At 39.6% G+C, this 27,356-nt stretch overlaps 2 protein-coding genes across 20 annotated transcripts in view; one reads left to right on the forward strand and one right to left on the reverse strand.

Moving 5' to 3' along the window:
• GNB4 (G protein subunit beta 4) overlaps window positions 1–8,215 on the forward strand; it is a 77,974-nt gene extending 69,759 nt beyond the window's left edge. For all 11 annotated transcript variants that reach the window (XM_075157363.1, XM_075157359.1, XM_075157364.1 and 8 more), the window contains 4 exons: window positions 101–167; window positions 308–509; window positions 1,724–1,940; window positions 3,223–8,215. In XM_075157363.1, the coding sequence (XP_075013464.1) occupies window positions 101–167; window positions 308–509; window positions 1,724–1,940; window positions 3,223–3,329 (593 nt within the window). In that variant the 3' untranslated portion in view covers window positions 3,330–8,215. The remainder of the gene's footprint in view (window positions 1–100; window positions 168–307; window positions 510–1,723; window positions 1,941–3,222) is intronic.
• MFN1 (mitofusin 1) overlaps window positions 6,103–27,356 on the reverse strand; it is a 28,871-nt gene continuing 7,617 nt past the window's right edge. For 2 of the 9 annotated variants that reach the window (XM_075157347.1, XM_075157351.1), the window contains 12 exons: window positions 24,333–24,440; window positions 23,555–23,708; window positions 23,358–23,425; window positions 18,496–18,617; window positions 16,849–16,975; window positions 16,462–16,566; window positions 15,481–15,583; window positions 14,258–14,487; window positions 13,604–13,759; window positions 12,874–13,070; window positions 11,409–11,543; window positions 6,103–10,509 (listed from right to left, as the gene is read on the reverse strand). In XM_075157347.1, the coding sequence (XP_075013448.1) occupies window positions 10,440–10,509; window positions 11,409–11,543; window positions 12,874–13,070; window positions 13,604–13,759; window positions 14,258–14,487; window positions 15,481–15,583; window positions 16,462–16,566; window positions 16,849–16,975; window positions 18,496–18,617; window positions 23,358–23,425; window positions 23,555–23,708; window positions 24,333–24,440 (1,575 nt within the window). In that variant the 3' untranslated portion in view covers window positions 6,103–10,439. Of the gene's footprint in view, window positions 10,510–11,408; window positions 11,589–11,767; window positions 12,316–12,873; window positions 13,071–13,603; window positions 13,760–14,257; window positions 14,488–15,480; window positions 15,584–16,461; window positions 16,567–16,848; window positions 16,976–18,495; window positions 18,618–23,357; window positions 23,426–23,554; window positions 23,709–24,332; window positions 24,441–27,356 lie in introns of those variants that run through there. The other 7 variants (XR_012674682.1, XR_012674683.1, XR_012674681.1 and 4 more) reach the window with 7 other exon arrangements.

The following is a 27,356-nucleotide window of genomic DNA, read 5'->3' on the forward strand; positions in this document are numbered from 1 at the left end:
GTTATAGACTACTGTGGGAGAACTTTAATCACTGCTCTTGGATTTTAAACTTCAGTTATTGCTCCTGGGTCTGAAACTAACATAACTGTTTTGGGTTTAGGATACTTGTCCTGTTGTCGCTTTCTAGATGACAACCAAATTGTCACTAGCTCAGGAGACACCACTTGGTGAGTTTTTGAACTCTGTTGGTCTTTTTTTTTTTTTCTTCCTTTTTTTTTTTTCCCTCTCCAATGCCTTAATTTGTATTCAAAACTTAAACTCTCAAATAACCACATGCATTGTGTTAATGTTGTCACTTTATCTGCAGCGCTTTGTGGGATATTGAAACTGGTCAACAGACCACCACATTCACTGGGCATACTGGCGATGTGATGAGTCTCTCTCTAAGTCCAGATATGAGGACTTTTGTTTCGGGTGCCTGTGATGCCTCCTCGAAGCTTTGGGATATTCGAGATGGAATGTGCAGGCAGTCGTTCACAGGGCATGTGTCAGATATTAATGCAGTTTGTGTAAGTGATCATTTGTATTTCCACATGGGAAGAAAGGGGGAGGATAAAGACTATAGTTGCATGAATTCAGCTTGTAGTCTACTGGGTTACGTTGATTTAAAATCAATTACTTTGTTAGGGTAGAGACTGTTAAATTGTATGTAACGAAGAAGGTTGTCTCATAAGTTACGATCTAGTTTATAACTGAATTATTATTGCCATTATCTGTGATGCAGTGAAGTGTTCTTGGAATAGTTTCAGCTATGTTTTTGTTCAGTAACTGAGACTTTACTTTTTTTAAGAAGCAATGAATGGAGGAGGGAAACTTTTTGCAGTGCAGAAGTGTGTTAAAAACTGAAAATTGTAGATAAATGCAATATACTGAGAGGAAGCAAAATAGCCAAGCATCCTCATCTTAAAGTTTTTTGCTGAACTAAAGTGTACTTGGTATTTTCTGTTGAAAAGAGCTTTCAGCAAAATATTCTGGGAGGCAAAGTTAAAATCAGTACTTACGTTGAATATTCATCCCTGGAATCATTTTGTAATATTTATAAACTGGATTATATTTCCTCTCTGTCATAGTAACACTATGTTCTGATCTGCAAGATACAAGCTCTGATAAATAGGGAATGAAATCTAAGTCTAAGCTGCATCTGTTTTTGATAAACATGAAAAATTATTAAGGCTGAGAAAATACCAAAAGCATGACCAGTAGAAAAATGCAGTTCCTATACTTAGACCTGAATCCTGAGATGTGCTGAGCTCTTTTCATTCCCGTTTCAATCATTATGGCTGTTGTAAGAATGACTCCGATTTGGAGTAGATTTTTTGGAAATTGAATTGCTTGCTTGCAATCTTCTCTCTTGGCTGAGCCAACCTGGCTGACCAGCTCAAGACGGAACATTGTGTACCACTTCACCCAGGTCTTCCTGGCCCACAGCCAGGATGCACGTAACTGTGTTTTGCTTCATTTTATAGCAGTTAGTTGCATCCCCTTTGACTGCTGTTACACCGCATGCAGGAGCTGTCTGGGTAGAATTCCAGTCATTCAGGTGTTACCCATACTGTTCTAGAAGTGTTTCGTTTTTTTAACATGCAGGTTTTTTTTTTTTAAATAAATCATTCTGCCTTTATCTGGTCACCCTGGCAAAATAATCCTGTCGCGTTTTTGAAATAATGCATGAACAATGGATTTTTCTGGTGTCAAACTCCTGTCTCTTAATTAAAACTTTCAGTTTTTCCCTAATGGACATGCATTTGCCACTGGATCTGATGATGCCACTTGCCGACTCTTTGACCTACGTGCAGATCAGGAATTAATGATGTATTCGCACGACAATATCATCTGCGGGATCACTTCTGTAGCCTTCTCAAAAAGCGGTCGCCTCTTGCTAGCAGGTTATGATGACTTCAACTGCAACGTGTGGGATACTCTGAAAGGGGAGAGAGCAGGTGAGTACGCATAACTGCAAAGAGCTGAAGTTTTCCATTTCCGTAGCAGAAGATGGATATCAAAAATCTATGCAAAATGCAGAGCCAGTTCATTGCGAGTGCTATTGCTGATGTTATGGAATCTGCTTGCTTCCTTTAACACTGTTTTCTTTTGGAATCGCATCCTTTTATTTTATTACATTTGGTTATGTCTTCCAGTTGTTACATTGCATTACAGTTTCATCTATATGATGTGTGGAGTAAATGCTCCAGTCAGTGAAATACTCCTGTTCTTGGGTACTGGCCATTATATATCTGTGTGCTGGAAGATACCAGCTCTTGAGGCTAAGGAACAGCCTCCAAAATTACGTTATGTCTACAGAAAATTTATTTCACTGAAGTGTATGAAATTAAGTAATATAAAATTATACATATGCATTAACTTTTGCACCCATCAGAGGAAGTAATTTGGACAGTAGTAAGTTACAGTAGTCTTTTTGCTTTGGGGACCAGAATTTCCTGCTGTTGGGAGAGAGGGGAAGTGGACACTTCTGGTCCTTGAATTAGTCACTTCTGTCAGGGCAGACAGCATGTTTATAGCATAGGTACATCTTTCTCACTTTGTACAGTAATTTAAATGAGGGGGCCTGGTTCAGTTCTGAAGCTTGATTCTGCTCTTCAGACTGAAAAGATATCCTTTTCCTTAAAGGACATGGACAGATTGAGTTTTGATAGACCTGAATGTGGTACCTTGGGAGAGCAGACAAGTGCAAGAATGGGTAGAGGGAAAGCAAAAACAAAGCGGGAAGAGGCAGGGTACAGTGCTGCTTTTCTAATAGTCTGACACAATACATGGGGGACTTCTAATCCTTAGGGTTTGCAAAACATGGGAAACTCAAGGTAGTTCCTGTACCCAGGGCATTGTCAGAAGGCGTCACATTTGATTTTGGAAGTACTTGATGGCTGAAATTGTGCACAGCATTGCTGAAAACAGAGAAAAAAACAGTAGAGAGCCTGATTAGGGATGAGGAGGTCTTTGAGGCAGAAAGAAGGAGAAATCTTAAGGGCGGAGAGAAAAATGGAGGCAATATTGTGTGTACATATTTTTAAAAACCTCATTGTTGAGTTTCTTGGTATGGCTGTTGTGATGTGTATCGTTCTTCAGGGTAAAGACAAAAAGGATGATTAGATCTTGCATTACATCTTTTGTAGCAAATCTGAAGACTTACCTGGGAGAGCAGAGTAACAGCTGAAATCCTTGACATCCTGTGAATATTAACTTTCGTTGCTTCTTCTCTTCCAGGTGTCCTTGCCGGCCATGACAACCGTGTCAGCTGTTTAGGTGTTACTGATGACGGCATGGCTGTAGCTACAGGGTCTTGGGACAGTTTTCTCAGAATCTGGAATTAACTGGGAGCCAAACATGTACATTCTCCATTTGAGATCTGGAGAGATCAATGCTGCAGCCTATAGCTGTGAAATAACATTTCTACCTTGTATTTGCAGGTGAAGTTTTTCTATTCACTGATTATTACACAAAAAGGCTTTCTGTAAACTAGAAAAAAAATCAAGTGAAGAAATAGGGGAGGGGGGAAGAAATCACTGACTTTTTAAAAGGGGCCAGCACACATAATCATGGTGACCGACAAACTAAGAGCCAGTCTTTTTGTTTTTGGTGGTTTGGTTAGATTGTCCTTGAAGGGTTTTTGCTTGTGCTCAGTCTGCTAATCCTGTACTTTTTTTTGTACATAACAGAATATACACGTTATAGCAGCCAATCATGTAACATTTGTCTGTATGTAAAGAAATATGTTTGCATTTTTTAAGGAACTACATTTATAGCTTTGCTTTTAACCCGAGATGTCACTTCTGAGTTTTGTAGTGGATGAACTAGATTGCTGTTTTAAATGTTTTTGTGAATTTACTGTAGATAAAAGTGAAACCAATGGTATGTATGTGTTTTTATAATGGAAGGCATTTGAATTTTTTTTTTAAAGGCCCTGGAGACTCCCAGTTAATACCTACCGCCTTATTCACTCACTTCTTGACCTGCTTGCCTATTTTTAATTGTGGGGGTTCTTCCTTCAAGCCAGTGGTTCCTGGTTCATCCATTGGCAGTCATGGCCTCCAAACACCAAGGAGTTAACGCCAGGCAGACTTGCAACAGCAGCAAAAATAATTAAAAAAGAGTAAAATAAAATAAAAAAAATCCGGTTCCAGAAGTATTAGCTTCCTTACTGCAGCTTTTCGCATCAGCTATTCCACGCAGTCCTTGGGTACGGAAGCCAAGTGACCTGCATTGCTGTCGTTAAGTGGCTGAGTGCTTTTCCTTTGACAATTCAGCTCTAACTAAATGAGGTAGTTTTGGCCCATCTCAAACTCTAGCTGATTTGCACTAACAGAATGATTTGGCATGATGCTCAGTCTGCAGAAAGCAGTGTACTTGCAAAGCTTGCTCAATTACCACAATAAACTGAGGCATTCAGGAGGACTTTGCTTAGATTCTTAAAGAAGATTTAAATGTGCAGTTAATCGCCTATAATCCCCCTCCACATTAGGGGGTTGCCAAAGCATACCACAACCAAAAGCGCTTGTTGTCAGTTATGTGCAGTGTGAATTATAAAAGGAATTGTGTAACTTACAATGAACCAAATAACCTTGCTCACCTGTGTGACCCTTTAAAACTTCATACTATAAACTTAGCGACTTGCTCGTTCTCCTGTGGTCACAGAGGTCTGTACCATGGTGGCTTATTTAGATGCTAATTGTTCTGCAGCTCTGACACTGTAAATAGCCATTTCATCTCCTGTTCCTGATTTAATTCTGATTTTGATGTCAGTTGATGATGATAGGTTCTGATCAAGTACAGTTGAGTGTAGACACAGGAAAATCAAGTGATTGATGCCCATTTGAAACTACCTGGGAAGATTGCTTAACTTTTTGGTGCCTGGCAGCATGCCTGCGCTTGCAATGGATGTTCTTTTGGGAATCTGAACGTCTGTGGCGTTTTTGGAAAGGGGAATTAAGTCTATTGGCTTGTCTTAAGTGACTTATTTTAAAGATAACGTGAATTTTAAATCATCAGGTTGGAAGAGAATGTTAATCTGCCCTCATCTGAAGGTATGGGGGGAGTCTGGGTATCTCCGGGTCAGGTAGTAAATATAAGTGCCCAGTATCTTGTAATATACCAAAACAGATTTGTGGCTGAGATGACTATTTGTCAAGTTTCTGACATTTGTAATCCGAAATTTCAGTACTTCCAGACCGTGCCTGTAAACTTGCCATGTCTATAATGGTGAAGGTGCCCACAAATGTACCAGTCAATCACAGTAAATTCACTTTTAAAAAAAGAAAAAGGCGCATCTTGTGCTGGAGAAGCATACATTTACTAACAGCAGACTGTGGTGTAGGACCAAGATCACACTATATTGTATGTCACAGGAATTCCTCAGCATTTTGCTTTATGATCTGTCTGCATTAACAGAACTATTACGGAATTCTTGTTACTCTCTTAAGTGAGCAGCTCTTTGGGATCTTGCAGACTTGGTTTATTTTTTTAGTGGTGCACTTGATTATTTTTTTTAACTCACAGCTGCCTTGAGTGAATCATTCTTGAAATTTGTTACTACGGAATTTTAAGAAAATATTCTTTTTCTAAAAAATTTTTTTCCATAGAAGTGTGTTTTGAACCAATTTCCTAGTCAACACCTTTGCGAAGACAGGTGCCATTTTTACATTCTGGTATTAAAACTAGTTTCTACTTGCGAAACTCCAAAAACAGTTTTACAAATGTATATAACTTTTCTTAAAAGTAAACATGGTAGTGGCTCTCAGACAGGTATTACTGCAAATAATTTCACGATCATTGTTTGATGGGCAATTGTCTGTTGGATTCAGCTGCTTTTAAAATAAATAAGGAATGCCAACTACTTGCTAATGAGGTTTCCAAAAGCATCATACAAATATCCACCAGCTTTTGCTGTTCGGTTAAGCAGTGTTTGTAGTGCTGCAGGTGCCGAGGTGGCTCCTTTCGTGTCGGTGCACAAGGAAACCTGGAAGAAGCCCAAGTAGAACTGGGGAAGCAGTATCTGATGCTTCTTGGGAGCTTGCAGAAGGCTTGTGATAGATCCTGCCACGGTGACGTTTGCTATTTAATTACTGTCCTGGATATAGTTTAGTGGTGTTTTTTTTTAAAGCCTACAGATTTAATGTAACACATTGTTATTATATGAGGCCAAATAATGAACTTGCACAGGCTGTGGTATTTCCTTTTTTGAACTCCTATCAGTGACCTTTCAAGCTTTGATGCTCTTACTAAAATGGATGCGGTTTTAATGGTAAAAGCTCAAACTCCTCCTACTATGAGGGAGGTAATAAAATGACCCTTCATAGGTTTTACTTAAAAGGTTTTATTCCCAGCTTTGAATCTGAAAGAAAAGGGTATGTGCCTATAGTTTAATGTAGGCTCAAGTATGCAGCTTGTGTGATTTCTAACTGTGCACCATGACAGCACACTCACTCATTATACAGCAGATTCTGCAGCGCTAGTGGGTACATCTTAACCTGTCTTTAAAAGTTTGTTGCCAACTACATCCGTATTTGAATTTCAAATAACTTGCGTAATTACAGAAATGGAGTGACTAAGAACATAGTGCCAAAACGGCGGCAAGGTAACTCTTTCCCAGCCTCTCTTCTAAAAAAGTCAATCGGTTATGGCTTGGGAAGTGGAACTATGTGCTTTGTGTAACAAGATTTTTTTTTTTATTCAGGTGCAGTTTTTTGTCAGCATTTTCTAATGTAGATTTAACTTTGCAATAGAGAGTATTCATCAGGCAAGAGCCCAGCTTGGGCCTGTTCCCGTGTAGACTGGGACGTCGTTCATTGGTAGAGATAGTGGTTGAGATTCTGGAAGCCACAAAAAGCTTCTACGTGGCATCTTGCTGATGTATACGCGCTTACTCCAGTAACGTGGGCCTGTTTCCATCTGTCTCCAGCCCTTTTTTCTTCCAAACGTCGCTATCCTCTGCCTTGCTAAATTGCAGATACGTCGCAGTATCTGGCAGAACTGATAGTCAATGTATCGACAACGCTATATATACCGTTTGAAATGGAACACGGATTAAATAGGCTTTTCCCCCTGCCTAAGGAGAGGGCCTGACCTTGACTTGGCAAAGCTGAATTGATGTAACAGCTGGTCCTAGTGTGCTTACTGTAATGCATGGGTTGGAAATAGTTAACTCTTTGATTCAGTTAGTGTAACCGCTTGTCCCACAATGAAGTTCACATTACTTTAAGGTGGAATGAAAACATTGTGAAAACATTCCAAGAGTGCTTAGTCTTTCCTCTTTGAGGACACTGTCACCTCCACTAGGTTTAGTGCTGTGCTTTAAGATGTTGGTGAGAGTTATTGGCTAATTCAACTAGTTGGTATAAATGGTTGTGTAGCAGAATGACTGATTTTTGAGATAGCATTTCCTGTAAAAGTAATTAAGCATGGGTTGATGGTGCACTTTGTATACAGTAATCTGGCATGCATGCTGGTAAAACTACTTCCTACACTTCAGAGGCACCACAAGCCTTTTTATCCAATTGCTGGTTATGTAAAATACATGCAGAATGTTAATGCAGTGTTGTTATGGTAAATGTGTGAACAGTGTTACTAATTGATATAACTGATAACAGATTACATGTGCCTGACATTCTTATACCACACAGTATGTTTAGGTTTTAACTAATATGGACTTCAGTGGAATAGTCTTAGATATTTCAAGCCTTTGTTTTACTTACACAATGGTGCTCTACTTGTGTTTTTCTCCTTTTTTTTAAAACAAAAGCATCTGAACACTTGTAGTACATATTACATCCAAAGGAGTCCAAAACAAAATGCTTCTAAACATGCTTGATTTTAATTTGCCTTTAGTTTCCAGCATTTCTCATCAGCTATGGGTTTGTTTTTTTTTTTTTTAACTTGTTGCTGACTACTTTGGAAAACTTCGGTAATGTTACCAATTATGAAGTGATTCTGCACTGCCTTTGGATTGTGTATGTATTCAGAAACAGTCTTAAAGCTTTTATTTAAGCTATTAAAAAAACCAGGGACTTGTGCCATTTGTTCTTTAACAGTGCTGTTGTAAAAAGACTTCCCTGTGAAAAAAAAAATCACTTGCTATGAACTCTGTTTATAGCTTTTTTTTTTTTCCACGATGGATCTTTTTCTTTGTATTTGTACAGTGGCTCAGTGAAAGATGTTGCCATGAGTTGATATTGTAACCAATAAACAAGTGCTTTTAACCAGACTGCGTCACTTGTGATTGTTTTGTTAGGGCTGTAATAACAAGCGTCCCCTGTCCTGAAGGTCGGGATTCCTCCTGTGACACCGACTGGAGACAGGTCAGCCATACCTGCAACAATCGATTCTTGCTTCTGCTTACCTTGTCGCAGTGAACTGAGCACGTTGAACAGCAAAATGTTACGCAAGTAAACTGCCCTGATGAACAAATAATTAAGGTGGTTTTTTCCCCAAAGCAGTATGTCTTTGTATGTCTTCTGCCCAAGAAAGGGGGCAGGCATGTTAATACAATAGTGCAGTGAGCTGGAAGTTAGCCACCAACCCCAGACTGGAAAAAAATGGGCTTTGGGACACTGATTCATTCCTGGCATCAGAACTCCTGTTACACAACACCACACTCCCTTTAAGGGGCAGACACCTTCACTTCCTTCCTTTTTTAAGTCTGTAGCATTGATTATTTTCTCCCAAACCAAAACATATAATTGATCAATACGGCTGTACGGAGTGCAGAGCTTGCTTGTCTGCTGCAGGAAGCAGCTTTTTTAACTCGACCTCAGCGGTCACGTCCTGCACCAGATATGCATTACATGTGAGAGCACTGTGGTGTGGGTTTTCACCTTGGATTCAGCTGCCAAATAACTTACTAGAGCAAAGGGGTAGTATTTTTTTTTAATAAGTAACTGTAGAACATATGCATGTAAAGTTTTATCTTGATACATTGTCCATAAAATGCTCCAGGAAAAGAGCATTAATACACATCTGTAACCTCATACACAAGAAGGCTGGGCTGTTCCTCATTTTTGTATTTCACAGTTTCCCTCAAAACCCTTCAGACTCCTCCTGCATACTGCTAATGAAAGTTCCGAGAGCGCCGCGCTGGTGCTGGCACAGTCAGAAACAAACACCAAAAGACATTGTGGTGAGAAGAGTGTTCTTTGTCTTCAAATAATTAGCTGCCTCTAGCATTAGATGTTAAATCTGTTTCCTTTTAAGATAGCCCTTATCTACTGGAAAATAGCAAATCCCTACATCTTGGTTTTAAAGTTGAGTATTTCATTTAGTCCTGTTAACACTTCCATAAAAAATATATAAATATTCTGAAAAGGCTTCCTCTTTTAAAATAAGTTATTTTTAAAAAGTCTAGTTAGAAAAAAGTAGGTGTTAAATGGTTGCAGATGGCAGCAGCAAAAACGTTTTTTTTTTTAAAAAGAGGCTTTGCATTGCTGGAGGCGAGCAAAGGTGAAACTACTCCAACAGGCCTGCCTTCAGTCTGCCCCGGAAGAGACCTGCTCTACAGCAGAGCCGAGGGGCTGCTCAGGACATTGCGGAGTAACAACTGTCAAGCCCGGCCTCTCCCTGCTCTGTGAATCCGGCAGTGGGAGCTCAAGGTCAAGCCTGACACCAGCCTAAGCTTCCCCACCCAAGGTGCAAAACCTGAGTCGAGCCATCTACCCAGCAAACTCCCCTTCGCCTGGATGCCTTCGCTTGGTGGCAGCGACACCCCTGCAGCTCACCTGAACGCAGGTTCTAGCAGTGGTCTCATGGGCAAACGACCATTTCGGCACTTTACCAACTGCCAGAAATCTGACAGGCGTGTTGAAATAGGTTCATCTTTACTTAATCAGTGCCATCTTGTCTAAATGTGGTAGCCAGAGGGGAAACCAGACCCTACTGCATTTCATTAGTGAATGCTCTGCAGTTTACGATCATCTTTCACTTCCATTTGAGGAAGAGGAACTGCTGCCCAACCCAATTTCACTTGCTAGGGTTTACACTTCCCTTCATTAAACAAAAACACGCACACATGAAAAAGCAGCATCCTCCATCCCTGGCTAGCTCCTAAGCAACGGAAAACGGGAGACAGTGATAACTGTGATAAGCTCTCTCTCCCTGCATAAACTCCTGGATGCCAGGAAGTGAGACTTGCCACTGCTAAATACTAATGAAAACCAATAAGGATTTGGGTTTTTATTGTCAAGTGCCCAAAGAAATTTAGTGTTTAAAGATAATTTTTAACTCAAAATCTGCAAAACAAACATACCAGAGTACCACAGCTCTTCAGTTTGGTTCACCATCAGAGTCCAAACCAAGTTTTACAATAATTAACAAGTGTAATCAAAGTAACATGTAAAATATAAACCATTTCATGTGACTCCACAGAGGAGAAGTGTCATCTGTAAAATTTCTACTTTGTCCTACAAAGGATCACCGGGAAAGTTAGCAACGATGTTTTATTTACTCTTTTGAAGAAAATGTTTTGTAAAGCGATCTAGTTCATTCTCAAGGTGAATGGCTTTATTTCTGTAAAACAAACAAAAGCAATGGATTTACTTCAATGCAGTAAGGTAGAGTCAACATCAGTGTTTAATTTCTATTCCTCTATTCCTGAAACCCACAGCACTGAGAAAACCTCACACGGCTCTGGTCAGAGCCTTGGCCCTGACCGGGCAGTCTGGGCCGCCAGCTGCCTGCCCCCCGCTTCCTTTTCCCCGGCGGCCGTGCCCAGACCACCGGGACTTCCCGGTTCTGGCCCTCCCTTTCAGCGCTGAACGTGGGAGAGGCTCTGCAATCGCAAGCAGGGCGTTCAGCAGGGTTCCTCACCCGGGCCAGCCCTGCAGCGCACCACGCCGGGGGTGCGCACTATGGGGCTAGGCGTTCATCCCACTGCCGTCTCCAACGCCCGAGGCCAAGAGGCAGCCCCAGCCAGGCAGGCTTACAGCAGGGGGAACACAACATGAAACTAAGGCTGGGGCTGCTCCCAAGTCCCTAGACCACCAATTGCTGGAAGTTTCTCTTCTGTAAACACCTACTATTGGTACTAAAAGAAAAACAATATTGCGCTGAATGACTCCACGCTGTACAGCTGCTCTTGTGTTCTCCTGTGGGGAGGGTTCTTTGGGAAGGTGCCACCCTAATTTACCTACAGAAGATTAATATTCTTGAGAAAGCCATCTCTCCCATACAATAAAGAGAGACAAAGGTAAAGACGATCTAAGAAAGAATATTTTTGGAGCTTAGCTCATTCACCTAGGTAGAAGCACATGTTTATTTAACTTAACCAGAGCTGTTCAGTTACAAGTAAAGAAAACACGTATTGCTGCGCACCGTTGTGCGCCCGTGCCTACCTCATTTCAACTTGAAAGTAACAGCAAGCACCAATCTCACTGAATTTGCTCGTGGCCAGTCGCACCCAGACTTACCTTAGCTGCTTGGAGCTGCTCTGTATGTTCTCCAGCTGATCTATTTCTTTGGAAAGCCTAGCAATTTCTTCTTCCAGGTTTTTCTGGGTAATATCCACCTGCTGACAGAGCCGAGCAAAGGTAGTGGCCATTTCCCTAAAGGGAAAACAAGTTTGTGATCACGGTTTACAGAAGTCTGTGCTACAAAAAAAAAATTTAAGAAGAAAAATAAAGCAATAAATAAATGAACAAACATCACATGGCATTGCAGTGTGCAGTAGAACACAGCCATCAAAGCCTCCAGCTGCTAAGGGATTATAGCAGAAAGCAGGAGAACTATGTATTTTTTTTTAAATTAAATAAAGAACCCTTAAACATACAAAATGCACCTCAGCCTATGCCAACATCGCGTCTGGCAATTTTTCACTGAGCATCACCAGGTACAAATCTGAGATGGGGACTCTGGCGGTAACAGGTGCTGGAGCAGCCAAGTGCCTCCCGTGCCGCGCCCCGTGCCGCGCTGAGCGCCCGGCTCACGGGGAACGTCAGCGCGTTGCGGGGTGAGGAGCGCCCCAGACTTGCCGAGGCACCCGACCCTACTCGCCTCCTCAGCCACGTGCTCCCAACCTGAGTTCCAAGACTCCTCCTTACACAAAGGAAAAAAACCCAGTTACCACCCCGGGCCAGCAACCAGGCTCTCCCGCAGGAGAGGAGACGTCTCCTCTCCTCTCTACTTCACCTCACTGGAGCATTGGTTTGAGTCCAGCTCTTCCATGTCCTCACAGAGACACACAGCGGCTGGACACGGGGATGATTCTCTTTCCTCTGCTGAAGCTGAACTTTGGGTTAGTAAAGTATTCCCTGGGCTACACAGGAGAGGTGTTCTGCACCCTGGTGGTTAGAGGTCTCATTTAGCAGGCCTAATTTTCTGAAATAATAATTTAATCAAAACAAACTGTTTCAACAGGAGAGGCTGAGGGAGACAATCACCCAGACATTACTTTGCAGAGACAAGTGGAAAAGTGACACACAAAAAATGGAACAGTTCAGAAAGGCTCTTGCGTTCCTCTTCTGCAGTGCAGAAGAGCCAGGACTGGCTGCTTAGAACTTGCCCGTACCAACCCCTGAGGCAGAACAAATGCTCACCATTGAAGTGGCTCGGGGCTGATTCAATGCTAAGCTAAAAGCAGACCAATTCAGCCTCCGCTGGAACTGAGCCAACTCCCACCTCTTCGTGGTAAGGTGCCGGACAAGGAGAGTCTACATCTTAAGACTAACTCTCGCACATACACACACAGAGATGTACGCATCGACCTTTTCAGGTGGTGATTTCAAACTCTTAAAACTCCCTCATAATAAACGCCAAGGGACACTAAAGCTGCCTTCCCACATCGTGTACAGCCAGTCCCCACTCCCAGGACACCACAGTACCGCACTGACATGGATTGCCTACCCTAGGGAGGGCACACACCAGCGTGATACTTACTGTTGCACCTGATGGCTGCAATTAGCACTTGTAAGACTGACGATCATCTGCAGCTTTTCAGTAGCATAGTTTACAAACTGCTGTTTAAAGGCTCTCTCTTTTGCTTTAGTGGTCCAAGTTAGTCTCTCATAAAGATATAACAACCCATACATACTTAAGGAAAGAGAGATGAGTTTCCAGCCTACTGTTCTCCAAATCTGAAAAAGAGGATTCTTCATTAGCTTAAGTAAGTTGCCTTACAGAATAAAATCTAATTACACCCATTTTTTTAAATCATCTTCATGGCCCTTTCACCAGATTAGTTTAAGCAAATATATTATTTCTGTATTATTATTGCAGAGCAATACAGCTATATTCAAATGAGCTGGTACCCCAGCTCATGGCATGGGGAATATGCAGGTTACAGAAGCCTCGCTGCTTTTTAATGGAGGAGGAAGGAGAAAGCAAAGCTCCCACTAAATCCAAACTGAATGAGGCACCATCAAATCATCCTTTAATTCAGAAACTGAACACGGACATATGGCACAGAGAATATGTCCAACGACGCTCAGGGGAATCGGACTAATTTTCTCACTACACACTGACTGCGGGTATCCAGTGCACTACACGCGCTCATCCGGCCCAGTGTAGCTAAGTCCGTTATACGCTTCATGTTGCACCCCAAACAGGAAGGACCAGCTTAATCTTTGCCATGGCTTTTAGCACAGTGAATGTTGCTAGTACTACTTGCCACTCCGCCAACAACGATGATGCTCATAGAGGTCCGTGATGTCAGCGAAGCTAAACTCATTACCAAAGGAACCATAAAATCATCGTGCGATACGTTCTCTGGAGTTACGGCAGGAAGGCTGGCAGCAGACGGGGTGGTAGCTAAAGGACGAGGGATCTAGAAGAGTGGAATATGGCAGCCTGAGTAAAAAGCATTAAGGAACTATGCAGTAGACTGGTTTTATTTTATTTTCATATATTCAGGGTTTGATTTACTTAAAGGAAACAGAAGTCTGAACAATGCTCCTGATAAGCAGTGCAGGTTTTGACAGTTCCTTGCCCAACGGGGACTGGGTTAGCATAAGGGTTCTATGTAGGACTGGCTCTGCCGTAAGGATCCAAAAGTTACAAATGAAAAGGTTACCCAAAGGAAATCCAAAGGAAAACAAACCTCAGCTAACAGCTGCAGAAAGTTTAGTAAAGGTTTTTTGTTCCATTCTCACCCTGAACATAATCGAATAAAACAACCCTCACCAAAAATATTTCACGCAAAGGGACTAGGGGAAAGTAGCAGCAAGCATGTAAATAGTAGAGGCAAATACAGTAAAAATCAATATATTCTCACCAAGGCACTTAAAACAAGGCACTTAAAATGTCAGCCTAATCAAGCACTCACTTGTAAATTTGGATCTGCTAGTCCCAATAGTACTCTCTGAGCTTGTTTAGGACCCAAGAAACGGTTTACAAGCGAAGTCCATCCCAAGGAAAAGTGGAACATGATATCCTCTTGAAAATCTGCACACAGACTATGACAATTTAGATCATAGCTAAGGTCAAACCTCCTGCATGGAATTAGCAAGTGGAGTTGATTCTGAGCACCAGAAGGCAACAACGGTTTCAGATTTTCTAGAAATAAAACAGAATAGTAAAGAGGAGTTAACACTAAAAACTTTACAGCATATTCACAAGCAGCATCCTTGCACTGCTGACCAGCTTTGTGAACTATGAGAATGTAAACGGACCTATTTATTTACTTATTTAATTTGTAAAATAACGGGTATTTTAGCAGTATTGATCCTAACAGAGCAATTTATTGCTCTGATAAAAGAAAACAGTCACGCAAAATCAACTCAGAGAAAGCACCGCTGGAAAAAAATGGTTGAATTAACTGAAAGACCTCTACCAGTGGTCAAATGATAAGGATGGACTAAGAAAAAGTTGGTTTATCCAGCAGTTCTGTGGTGCCATACAGAAAAGGCAACATTATTCCATAAGATGACAAAAGGCTTCCCATAATTCCATGATCTTGCTCTGAATCTTTTATTACCAGAAACAGATCAGAAGAGAGGTATGGACATGCAATAAAGTTACTACTTATTAAAAAAAAAAAAAAAAAGAAAAGAAAAAATGGAGTGCACAAATACTTTGTGAAACTATCCTGTTTTGCACTCAGAATCTGGAGGGACCTAGGGAGAGGATTATACTGCAGAAACATTATCTAACAATTTGTGTATTTCATATATGTGTTGTGGAAGCCAGAAGTTTAAATGGACTTATAAAAGGATTAGACAAGTTCCCAGAGGACAGGTCCATTACTACGTGCTTAAGCCGTTAATCCAGATGCAGTATCTTGGCTCAGTAGTCCCTAAATTGGGGATGGATCACTGTACTTACCCTGATTCATCATTCTTCTCCCCAAGCATCTGTTACTGGTTAATATCAGAGACAAGCTACTAAGCTGAACAGACACTCAGTCTTGATCTAGGATGGCTCTTCCTTTATCATCTTATAGTGTTAATGTTAAATCACGATCAGAAAGAAAATTCTTTTAAAAGCAAGTTTGCTTAAACTGTCTTCCTCTAAACAAAAAGTCTTAACATTCCTCCTTCCTCGTCTTACCAATCATCTCCTCCTGCGACTGATGCATTGACTGATTGACTTCACTGGAGCAACGATCAGCCAGGTTCTTTCCCAAACCATCTTCTATATGTTTGTTCAATTCCTGAAATTTTAGAAAGAATATATGCTCATCAATTTATTTTTAGCTAATCAATTACATTATACAGAGCAGAGATATGTTAAACACTAAGCATTGTTATTTACAGTGGGAAGAAAAACGTTACCATGGAAATACCATGCTTTTAAATTGCACACTGTGACTGAAAACCTAATTAAAGTGACACAGGAGAGATTTCTTCTTCTCATTAAAAGGCATATGGAAAAGACTGTATTTTCAAATAAACTGTGACACTGAAAAGCACACCACTACCACACTGCCCTGCAAAGCCTTTACTGTCGTCATTTGATGGAAGCCACTTTCACCGCTCTGCACAAAGACAAACCGATCCCATCAGCTCCCACGGAGGTCTGCTCCAGACACGCTGCAGAGCCAGGGCAGCAAATGCAGCGCTCCCAGCTGCTCAACAAGGTGAAACATATGGCAGTCATTCATTAGCAGCAAAGTCTGAGCGTAAGAGGCAAAAACCGAAACTTACAGGTCTATGCTCCTTTAAAATACTAAGTTTGGGGAAAATTTATAGACGTTTAGTAAAAACTCCCTTTTTTCCTTAAAAAAAATAAAAAAGCCCTATAAAGTGTTGGGTATTTGCAAGCTCATTTTATTTTTTGATCTATTTCATTTTATTTTCACTCTAGTAAAAAAGACAGTTGAAACAAAAATTAATTTCTTTCCAAAAACAAAGCAGAAAATATTTTCAACCTTTTCCAGTTTTAGGTAAACAGAGATTATGCATCTGTCAGAAAGCAAAAATCCTGCAATGCTTAAACAAAGTGTCACGTAAAATGCTATGCAAATTATGAAAATACAGAAATTAAAAGAAAGACAAAGAGCCTGGCTTCAAACCATGCAAGAAAACTTACTGTCTTATAGAGCTTCAATACTTGAGGAGACGGGTGAAAATCTGAATAAAATTCATCAACTAAAACTGAAAGTCGGCAAATCTCATCGGTCATGGCAGAGGAGACCTGGAAGAATGTGGTAAATACATAAAACGTTTCTCCCACCTTTTCCAGCCAGAGTGAAAACAGACCACTGCATTAACTGTTACAATAAATGATTCAATTACCCGATAGTCAAGAAGAATTGCCATTTTGAAGGTTTTTTTCTTTTTTTTTTTTAAATATTGGAAAAGGAACATACTAGACATTTCAAATGTACTTCGTAAGGTGGGTGGGCACCTAAAGAAGCTGCCTTACAGAAGAGACAACACTTGAATCTAGGAGATTTTTCACACTGCCATTACTTACTTTATTTTCTACTTCCTCAGTAACACGTTTGATTTTTTCCTTAGTATCTTCCGTCAAAATGTTAAGCTGGTTTCGAACAAAGTCCAATCTATCCTTCTGATCTTCTCGCTCTTCCATTGAATGGACTCTAACATAGCAGAAAGGAAACCACCATCACCAGCAGGTATTCTCCCAGTGGCGAAACAAGCCCCATAATCAGGCATGGACCACCTAGCTGATGGTTTACTGAGCAGCCAAAAAGAATCCAAAGTGACACTGGCTGAACGAAGCAGAGGCACTGCTTCAGAATGACTGCAATATAGATATGAAATTGACAGGTGCGTTTAAAGGCTGCACTGATTGAACATGACTCAAATGACTGGGTTTTGATACATTTACAAAAACAGCTTTTGGAGCTGGAATTGTTACCATTGTACATAGTTACAACTAAAAAAGCTGGGGGGGAATCAGGGACCTTAGTCTATCCTGATTTAAAAATAAAAAAAAGAAGGATAAATCTGATCAAACTGTCCTACTGCTGCTCACCAGCACCACTCAACTATTCCTTAACAGTGACATGTGTCTGATGGCCCTGCAAAGCAAAGAGGAGGCAGCAGAAACTAACCTTGTCACAAATAATTCTCTTCAGAAGTCCTCGACCTAACATTTAAGTTAAAACTGCTTAAAATCTAAAGCAGTTATATCTTGAAGGGCCAGCAGAAACATCAAACAGCAATTCAGATTAGGAGGGGGCACTACACAGGTTTTGGCAGGTCAATTGACAGAAAGAAGTAGACTATCAGAATATTTTCAAACATTTCACAGCATGTTTTCATAGGATCTGACAACGTGAGACAAGTTAGTATGTAAACACGCAGTTTGTAAAAGCTGATATATTCAGGAAGATGAGTGTGACAGGCACAGTGGAGTCTGTTGAGACATAAAGGCACACTATTAACAGACACAGAACGGAGATGGATGGAAAGGATTCAACACGACAGCAAGTTCACCGTGTACAAGAGACGAGGTAGCAACAGAAGTGAGGAAAAACCCCATACATACGCAAACCTCAAAGAATATATGAAACTATCAGACAGAGTAGATGAGCTGCTATCATTAGCACTAAAAGGATTACACGAGCAAAGAGAGAATAAAGGTATTTAAGGATACAATCTGGAAAGGGCCAGAGGCCAAGCCTCTGTTAGCTTGGACTCTTCTCATCCCTTACAGAATTCTAACCACTTTGCAAATTGAAGTGTCTACGTCCTCCCATTTATTTTCTCAGTGTTACTGTTAACAAAAAACGTAGGTAAAACAGGCCCAAACATCACTTGTGAAATGCTGGATATAGCTAGAAAAACTTAAAATTTCAAATATTTCGGAAAAAAACATTTGAAAACCCACAGACTGCCTTTGTAACTGTAAGTCAGTAACAAAGAATAACAAAATAAACCAAGTTCCCTATACAGAAGTCACAGACCAAAGACAAGACTGAGCGGTGCAAGTGCAGAGTAGTAAGACTGACACACCAGAGAAATTCTCTATTTCTTACCAAGTGAGAAAAGTGAATTTTAAAGTCCGTAATGGCCCAAGAAAATTACCAGCATAGAAATGGCTCCTCAGAGGATCTGGATAAACCAAAGCCAACCAGCCCTCCAACCAACCTACCTTTTCTCTGCTGCTGCTACGTTTATGGCGTCCATAATGTTTTTCACAGTATCTATTATCTGTTTAGCTCTGATAGTGTGCTGTTCAAACTTGGTTTTCACGGCTGACTGCGAGATACACTCCTGCGAGGGGCCCAAGCCACAACACATTACTGCAATTCCATGCCAACACATTCAGGAATTTCACTATCAGAAAGCACATGCTGCTAATTTTACCATGAACTTAAACCAATCGGAAATAAAAAGGGAGAAAGCATATAGAAATTAAAAGACAACAGAACGGAAATCTCAAATGAGTCTATAGCAGCAAATCTGTACCTTCATGTTCATTCACAGTAATGTGCATAGGTTTTTATTCTTTAAAAATAAATTAATAGTGTAAAGAAAAAAGAAAACTCAGATAATACGTAAGATAAATCTAGCTCTTAGAAGATTTTCCAAACTATCTCTTCGGAATTATGTATGTCTAACATGAATGCTGGCAATATTGCCTAGCTTGAGTTTTCTTTCTTGCAATAAATATTCTTAGTTTCAAGAAGCAGTTCTGTCAATAAAATTTGACTTGCTCACGTCAATACTGAACATCCAGGAACAAAATATACAATTAGGAATAAGAAACAAGGATTCTCGGGATAAAAAATTTGTAAAGTAGTCCTTAAAATACTAGCTTATTTGCAGATTATTGAAGTATTAAATGAACGAGTACAGAATGCACTAAAGATACAATTTCTAATCAATCTGCAATCTTGAATATTGTACAGTGATTCAGAACTTACAGGACACTGCTTGAAAAGATATGCAAATGTTCAATTTGGGCAGAAGCAAACCAATTGTGATAAACCATAAATTAAGGCTTTGACTTTTTTCAGGCAACTGCACATCCTGAGTTATGCAGCCAATTAAATGCTGTTGGAATTCAACCTGCACTAAGTCACCACAAAGTAGCAACATCATCTGTGTTTGAGGGGAAGAAAGGAAACAGCTTCATTTTTTTTATACCAGATCTATGGGTTTTTAAATTGTTCTCAATCTACGGATGTACCTTTCGTAGCACAAACAGGTTTAGGTTGCTTTTAAAAGACTTGCCTATGACCTTAGCATACGCTGTAGTAATAAATTTCAGCTATCAAAAAAAATAGATCAAAACAAAATAAACAAAATGGGTAAAATATATTCCCTGTTCCTCGATGAAGCAGATCTAGAAATCAGCAATGAAAGGCCAGAGTTTCACAAATATCAGCACATTGTAAGAGCTAGACTAGACACAGAGGAAAGAGTCTTCCCAACATTAGTATGCAGTAGATAAAAGGATGACAGTCACTCACAACACAATCAGAAAATCCAAGTTAGAGCACTAGGAAAAACACAAAGGTTAGTTAAACAACTGGGAAAGATAAGAGCGGGACAGCAGCAGTTTTGCTGTTAGTCTGTAAATAAGTATTTATCAAAACAAAGAGAAAAGGTATGTTTCAACTGCGTAACCAAAACCAGTTACCTTCCAGCCCACTTCCAGTATAGCAAGGCAGTCTTTAAGGGCACAGCTTATTACATTCCCCTGCAGTTAGGGAAGGACTCTGCGGTAGCGTACTAATTCAGGCTGTGTTATTCACTCCAATTTACAGCCAGAATTACTATTCTGCCCTGCCTCCTTCCTCCACTCCTCCCCACAGCATTTCTGTTACCAGTTTTTTAAAGGAACTCGGGAAACGCTACAACCTGAGGCATAGTGGGGTTTGGTTTTATGTAGAATATCCACTAAGGACTACTGCACGCAGTGCACTGTTTGATTTGCTGTTTCGATAAGGCATTTTATGTATCTCATTGTAAAATTTCAGAAGAACGATACACGGACTACTTTGTGTTATTCCACAATATAAAAATTCAGAATTGATCCACTAATCCAACCCTTTCCTTTAAGGCTGCATATCTTTTTTTCTTTATTGTAATACAGCTGACATACATAGTAACATCACTTTTTAAAGCTACTACATGAATCTCTAAAATCTTAATCTCACCACTGCTCACAAGTGTTTCTAGTAATGCCTGGACCAGTTTTTCTTTTAGCAACTTTAACCACCCTGTGCTTTGCAGAAGAATATGTTATATCGATTTTTGGAATGCCTTTTGCCCTCACACAAAAGTCTACATAAATGTAGTTACAAACATTTCAAAAATGGTCCAAATTTTTCCCATATCACAACAAACTAGCAGTGATGGGTTGCTTCTAGATTTTTTTTACAATTCTAGCCATACTGAGCTCATATCAGCCCTGGTATGAACAGGCTTTCCCATCAGGGAACTGATACTAAGACCAGGAATGTGGAAGTACTGGAGAAGTAACAGTTCCTCCTCTCAGCCCTTGTGGAAAAGAGGAAGAAGCCATCCAATTTTAGTGAAGACAAAAGCAGGGTGAGGGAATCCAGGAGATATAGCCAGCGGGAACATGGAATGCGTGGACGGATTTATAAATGAGGTGATAAGATAGCTAAGAGACGTGAACTGGACGAAAGGGCGCAAGAGACGTTTGGAAGTCTGAGCAGGGCACCTGAACAGGGACAAGGACCTAAAGGCAAGACAGACAGATGGAGGCAGAGAAGGGGTCAGTGTTTGACGAGGACAGACAGAAGCATCTGTGCTCTCGTCCGTTCCCTTTCACAGACTGGAGTGTAATCCAAGAGCCTTGGGACTTGCAGCTCCTCTGTCAGGAAACAGGGTAAATGCAAAGCGTTTTAGTCGAAAGTGCTTAGGCTGTACTCACAGCTAAACAGCATCTGAATTCGGCCTAGCAGTGCGTAAAGCATAGTATTAAGTAGGATTTTGTTCCCAGACTGAACACAGAAAATTCTACCTGATGTACAATATTCTTCATTAATATATGAACTGGTATAGCCTCGTGCTGATAAACATAACTGACACCAGCATATTACTGTCATTGGTTACTTTATCAGCTCAAGCAACAGTAATTTGAGTATTAGGTCTGAAGAATTCAGACCTGGTGAACCATTTAAGTATCAGCCTTGCTTTAAAAGCAAATAAAATGCCATTATAACTTAGGAAATTGCCCACAAAACCTGAATGTGGAAGAGGCTGCAACATCAGATGCTCAAAATTTAATTGCTTTGGCAATCTTAATTTAGCACATGTTGTCATGCTCTTTAAGTGATGTGATCACACTCCCATTCAAAGCCACTCATTATGATTTCAGGATGAAACACGGCTGAGCAGGGAAAAACATTACAGAATCCACTCTCACTGTTGGAGTTGGAAGGTGTGCAACAAACGAAACATATTATGTGAAAGAAGAAAAAAGTTGTTTTAAGGCCATTCAGTGCTGTTACAGAGTTGTTTTTTGTTCCTGCCTCTGCCAAAGAAACTTGTCATGGTTGTGACCTTGTGATGGATGCTTCTCATTTTGGTGGCCAACTCAAGACTATGACATCTGATTTACAGATGTGCTGAACACTTATAGCATCACATCATTTAATAAGTCATACATCCATCTTAATCTTGAAATATCCTAAGTGTTGAGTGCTTAACTGTAATTGTAAGAGATTTTGTCAAAAAAGCTTTGGGTACAGCACATGGCAAAATATGTTAAAGGACGATAATTGATTTAGAAACTAAATTTCCACTTTTCTTCCTACTGGTTGAAAGTTTCCTACTATAATTCTAAGGACAAAAATTACAAACAAAACTGCATGTTTGGCTACAACTAGTGACGCAAGCAAGAAATTGCATACCTCATGGACTCAGGCCCTGCCAGTATTCTGAACCAATCATTTCAACAACTCAGTCATCTATCATAAGAGTGTGGATAAGGATTAAATTTAAACTTTAGTCTGACATTTTCTTGCTTTTGCAAGACTGAATCAAACTGTTATTTTAACACCTTTTTGATAACATTACATAACTCGGTTTTGCTAAGGTCAAATGGGCTTGTTGTAATAAGAGAAGGAATACTTTTCAAAGGCAGTTTGATTTTTTAAAAATACAACAAACAAGGATTACTGGTTGAAGCATGCAAGAGCAGTCTTGAGCATTTGCTGTATACAAACTACAGTCATGCTGTTGAGGCTCATGTTGCATGAAATATGCCGATACACACCACACAAAACCATCAAGGCATATCCAAAATGCCTCCTTAAGATACCCAAGAATGGCTTTAATTAATTAGAGTTACAAATTCAGCAAGACAAATGAATCCCATTACAAAGAAATTACTCAATTGCCTAACCAGTCCAACTTCTGAAGAAACTGTAAACTCCAACTATGAATATAGGTAAACTGAGGGTGAAGGATGGATTCTGTACAGCAACAAGGATGCAAAAATAGCGTTAGTGTTCAGAGTATCAGAGCTAAGGGGTAGATAATGGTGATAATTTCAAAACTCTGGCTTTAAAAATGCAAGTGAATATTTAGATTTACATTGGTGAAACAGAATTTCTTATTATTTGTGTCCTGAATTACAATAATTAATTACAAAGCTACAACTTCAGAAAAAAAGGCTTACTATCCAGCAAACATTTCACCAGCTCATGGTTCTAAGTGATACACTCCTTTCTAAGAGCATCACCTCTTTTTATATAGACTATATTCATATTGAGGTCTCAAAACATGAGCTGAGAGTCCAGTTTTGATCCTTTCCCTCACTGAACAATACTTCTTTTTCCAACAACTACCTGCTATTCAAGGTGAGAACAGATGAACAGAGCCCACAGATAAGGCAAAGCTGTCACATAGTTTGAATACCTTACACTCCTCCACTTGTTAACATGGGTTATGTTCAGTAAAATTAAGATAAGCATAAGCAAAAGCCACCTTTGCATTAAAAACCAGGCAGTCTAAAAAGCCCGTTATAAATACCTCAAATATCTGCTCAAAATGTTGAAATTCCTGGAATCTTGTTTGAAATCCTTCAGCAAGCGCTCCACCTGTGAAACATAACGGACCATAAGGGAGAGAGCAATATCTCACAGCATTGACTGTATCTTAAATATTTTTGTTTATCAGATTTTACAATATTTTTCTGTATTTGAGGAAAAGCAAGAGTTCCTACACACCACCCTCTGGCATTCCTTGGGCCTTCTGTCTCCTGGCACTCAGAACTTCTTTTGCTGAAACAAAAAAGATGCGATTCCTCGCTTCTACAGGATCAATAACTTTGAGCTCATCAACTAGAAAAGTCAGGCAGCGCTCCATGTGCTGCCTACGCACCTGAGGAAAAGGTAAAAAGCTCATGAGAAAAATGCAAAAATTCAGCTGTCATCAAATTAGAACGTCAGAGTCAGAAACAGATGCTGGACAACCCCTTAGATAGCAGATGCCTTCTAATCCTACTGATGCAGCAGCTGCTTTTAACCATTTAAACAGCCCTGGAAGCAACAATACTTTCTTCTACAACTGTCTGTATTTATGTAAGCTAGTTGCCGTTGGAAAGATCTGAAGAGCACACTGAACTGTTACCATGTAACACTACAATGCCTGTATACATGTATAATTTGTACCCTCAGGCTGCATTACCATTACAGAAATAAAAGGTAGTAGAAAGAAGATTTAAAACAAGCTTAACCATGGAGGAAAAAGGTTCTAAACAATCTTCCCATTGTATTACCTGCCTGCATATATTGTAGTTTGAATTGCAGGTTGCATTTTGCTCTGAACAAGAAATAAGTTATTTCCATTTTCTGACCAAGTAACTTACCCTTTTATTACTAAGACAAAGCTGGTGTTTTCATATTAATAACTTATTACCTAGGCAATTTAGCATGCTTTTATGCATGTGTAGGCCTTTTTTTTTTTTTTTAAATCAATCCAAATAAGAGTCATCAAGTTACTCACATCTTCCATATATTCTGGTTCTGATGCGGAGGCATCCCATCTATTATTCAAGATGAAGATGTTTGGCTTGGAAAGTCGTTCGTTCACTTTATGGAAGAAATGCTTTTCCTAAGAATTAAAGCACAAACAGAAAACTCCCTAGACGTTCAAACCAGAGTCACGCATTCTTCTGTAACAGATTCTGAAGTTTATGAGCTTTTAAAAAGTTTATTTGAAAGAATTCATTAGCGTTAAAACCCACAGATATCCAACATAAAAAAAGGCTTATGATAGTCCAAAAGTCATCAAATGTCTTAAAACTGATGCCAATGCTAGAAGTCAAAGATACTGCAAGCTTCTCTAAAAACAGGTACAAATATAAATGAGGAAAACTCCCAAAATAGTTTAGAAAACACTGGAAAAGAAAGTCTATTTTTCTATAAATCCATCACATCATTCACTGACTTTTTTTTTCTCCTTCTTTCACTCTTACTATCACAAAACGTCACCTCCTTTGACACTTCTAGCCCTCTATTAAATTTGTTTGCAATTGTGTGACTCTTAAAATATTGTGTGGGAAGAGACGAAGTGAAAAAGAACACAGAAAACATGACTGTATCTACTCATTTTGTCTTTTAAAAGAGATGCCTGGCTAAAACTGTGAAGTCTTCCTTATTTGAACTACCAAGATGCTCCTGTTCATCCTGTCAAATCTGGCTTCTATATCCAGAAAAACATCCTCTGACTATATTCCTCAACCAGGCAACATCACTTCAAGTACAGACAAGTTACATTTCCTATATGAAGATGTATGGCTTGAGCCACAGGAAAAAAGTCATTGCTGAATGTTTTAATTTTAAAAATAAGACATCCATGTACCTGAAAACGTATTTAGGTCCCTTGCCCGTACCTACCACCCATCATTGCTGTTTTCACAGTCATAATGGATAAGTCGTGATGGAGTGAGTCCCCACTCAGCACAGCTCAAACAGAAGAGATCTCCGTGCTGCCATAAGCTTTTTGAATCTGCAGCACGACACCACCACATATTCTGGACACAACACTGGAGATACATTAGTCTCCATCAGCCAGGGAGTAAGCATGTGTAAACAAGATTACTATTCAGAAATAAGAACTTTGTCTGAAGAGAATTTATGAGGGAATATTAGAAAAATCACATTTATGCAAAAAATCTGTGGTTGTGTAGCAGCTGCCAAATATTCTCAAACCTGGTATGGTAAGAGGTAAAAATAATGCCTAAGGAGGATGAGAACATAGTTATTATATGCTTTACCTGAAGGATAAATGTAGATGAAGAAAGAAATTACCATTTGCCACAATGCAAAGCAAAATACAAATGCTTTAGAGCAGTTACATAATTGTAAAAGGCAACTTCATTTGTGTCTACCAGGCTGAAAGAATTGAAAAGGAGAAAAAGAAAGAGAGCTGTTTACTGAGCCAAAGCCTCAATCACAACTAAGATCTACTTTCCTTTTGCTCCAATATACACCCTGGACACTGGTTATTTCCAGATTCTAATAATTACAAGGTGCTCAGTGTTAAGTGAGGATTTATAGGCACGGCAACCAAAAAAAACTCGGCAACACTTTAATGCTTCAAACAAATTGCAAGACTAACCTATTTCTATTTAGCAGCTTTCAGCCCTACCCGACAAGGAACAAAGATTGGCCAAAAATCACATTAAAAAGCAGAGTAGCGCTTCTGTGACTGGGTGTTAAGGATCAGACAAAACCAAAATTAAGAGAATCTTCCACTAGACGTACAGCCTATACGTCTTTCCTGCATATTTACAATCTCACTCAGATTGTTTTTAATGGTTACTTCTCCTGAGCAAATGAGAGAACCAAGTCAAATTTGGCCTTTTCTCTGTACTTCATTACACCAAAACAAAATCTGACACTCAGGTCTCTATTGTTTCCATGTTTCTATATAGTAATGAGGTGTTCACTAAAACCCAATCTTTTTTTCTTCTTCCTTTTTTTAATTAAAAAAGGCAAACCACCTATGGTATGCACGTAACGCAAACAATTTCTAGACTCCCTCCATACTAAAAGCCAAAAAGCGTCCTTCACATGACATAATGGAGAAAATAAAGCCATAGTTGTACCAAATCCTCTCTTTGCCTTGGATGCTGTCAGAATCTTTTTTCTTTGCCTTTTAAATCACATCTTGTTTGTATTTGAGTCTTTGTGGATTCGGCTCAGAAGATGGAATGTAATGAGTTTTTACACTTATTTTATGTTCTTCTCAGATTTCTACCAAACTATTGTAATTTGCTAGAATGCAAGGAAATACTGTCTTTGTACATTCAGTTCTTTATTGTATTAAAAATTGCCTCAATAATTAGAAAGTTCAGACACTGCATGTCAGAACTATGCTCAGAACAATCAGAGCACTTTCTTTGTCTATAGTAGGCTTAATGAAAGTCTTCAAGAGATTTCTCAGTAGCATTACACTACATTCTGGCGGTCCTACTTCCAATAACTTAGAAACCTTATATTGATATTGTCTGCGTTCAAAATACTTGTTTTAGTCAAAACTGGAGATCGCTACAAAATTAAAGCAAATCTCTGGTCTTGTATATTGAGTATCACAACAGCTCCTTTGGCCACCTTGTATGCTGTCCTTCTATGAGTCATATAACATTTAGGCTGCAAGGTATACGGAAGATTTCTCTCTCTTGAAACAAGGCTTTGTAGAATAAAGTTGTTAAAACATCTTCAGCTCTCCACGTTGCACAGAATCATGCAACATGAATGCTTATTGCTAGCATCTTCAGAAGAAACACAGTCCAATGAAGGCAACCTGTAGCACTCGTCCTCAACACAAGGTGTATCAAAGGAATTCACCCTCTTCTGAGACAAGAACACATGAGGAACAAGACAGAAATTCAACTTCCTTCACCTACTTTGTGTATTTTACTCAACTTCTGGATATGAAATACTCCATAATGTATTTCTTTGATAACACAAGTGTCTTCAGCTGGCAAGTATCAAGAAACTGTAAAGCGAGACAAGCACTACA

The sequence above is a fragment of the Calonectris borealis genome, chromosome 9, assembly GCF_964195595.1.
Source record: "Calonectris borealis chromosome 9, bCalBor7.hap1.2, whole genome shotgun sequence".
NCBI classification, from domain to species: domain Eukaryota; kingdom Metazoa; phylum Chordata; class Aves; order Procellariiformes; family Procellariidae; genus Calonectris; species Calonectris borealis.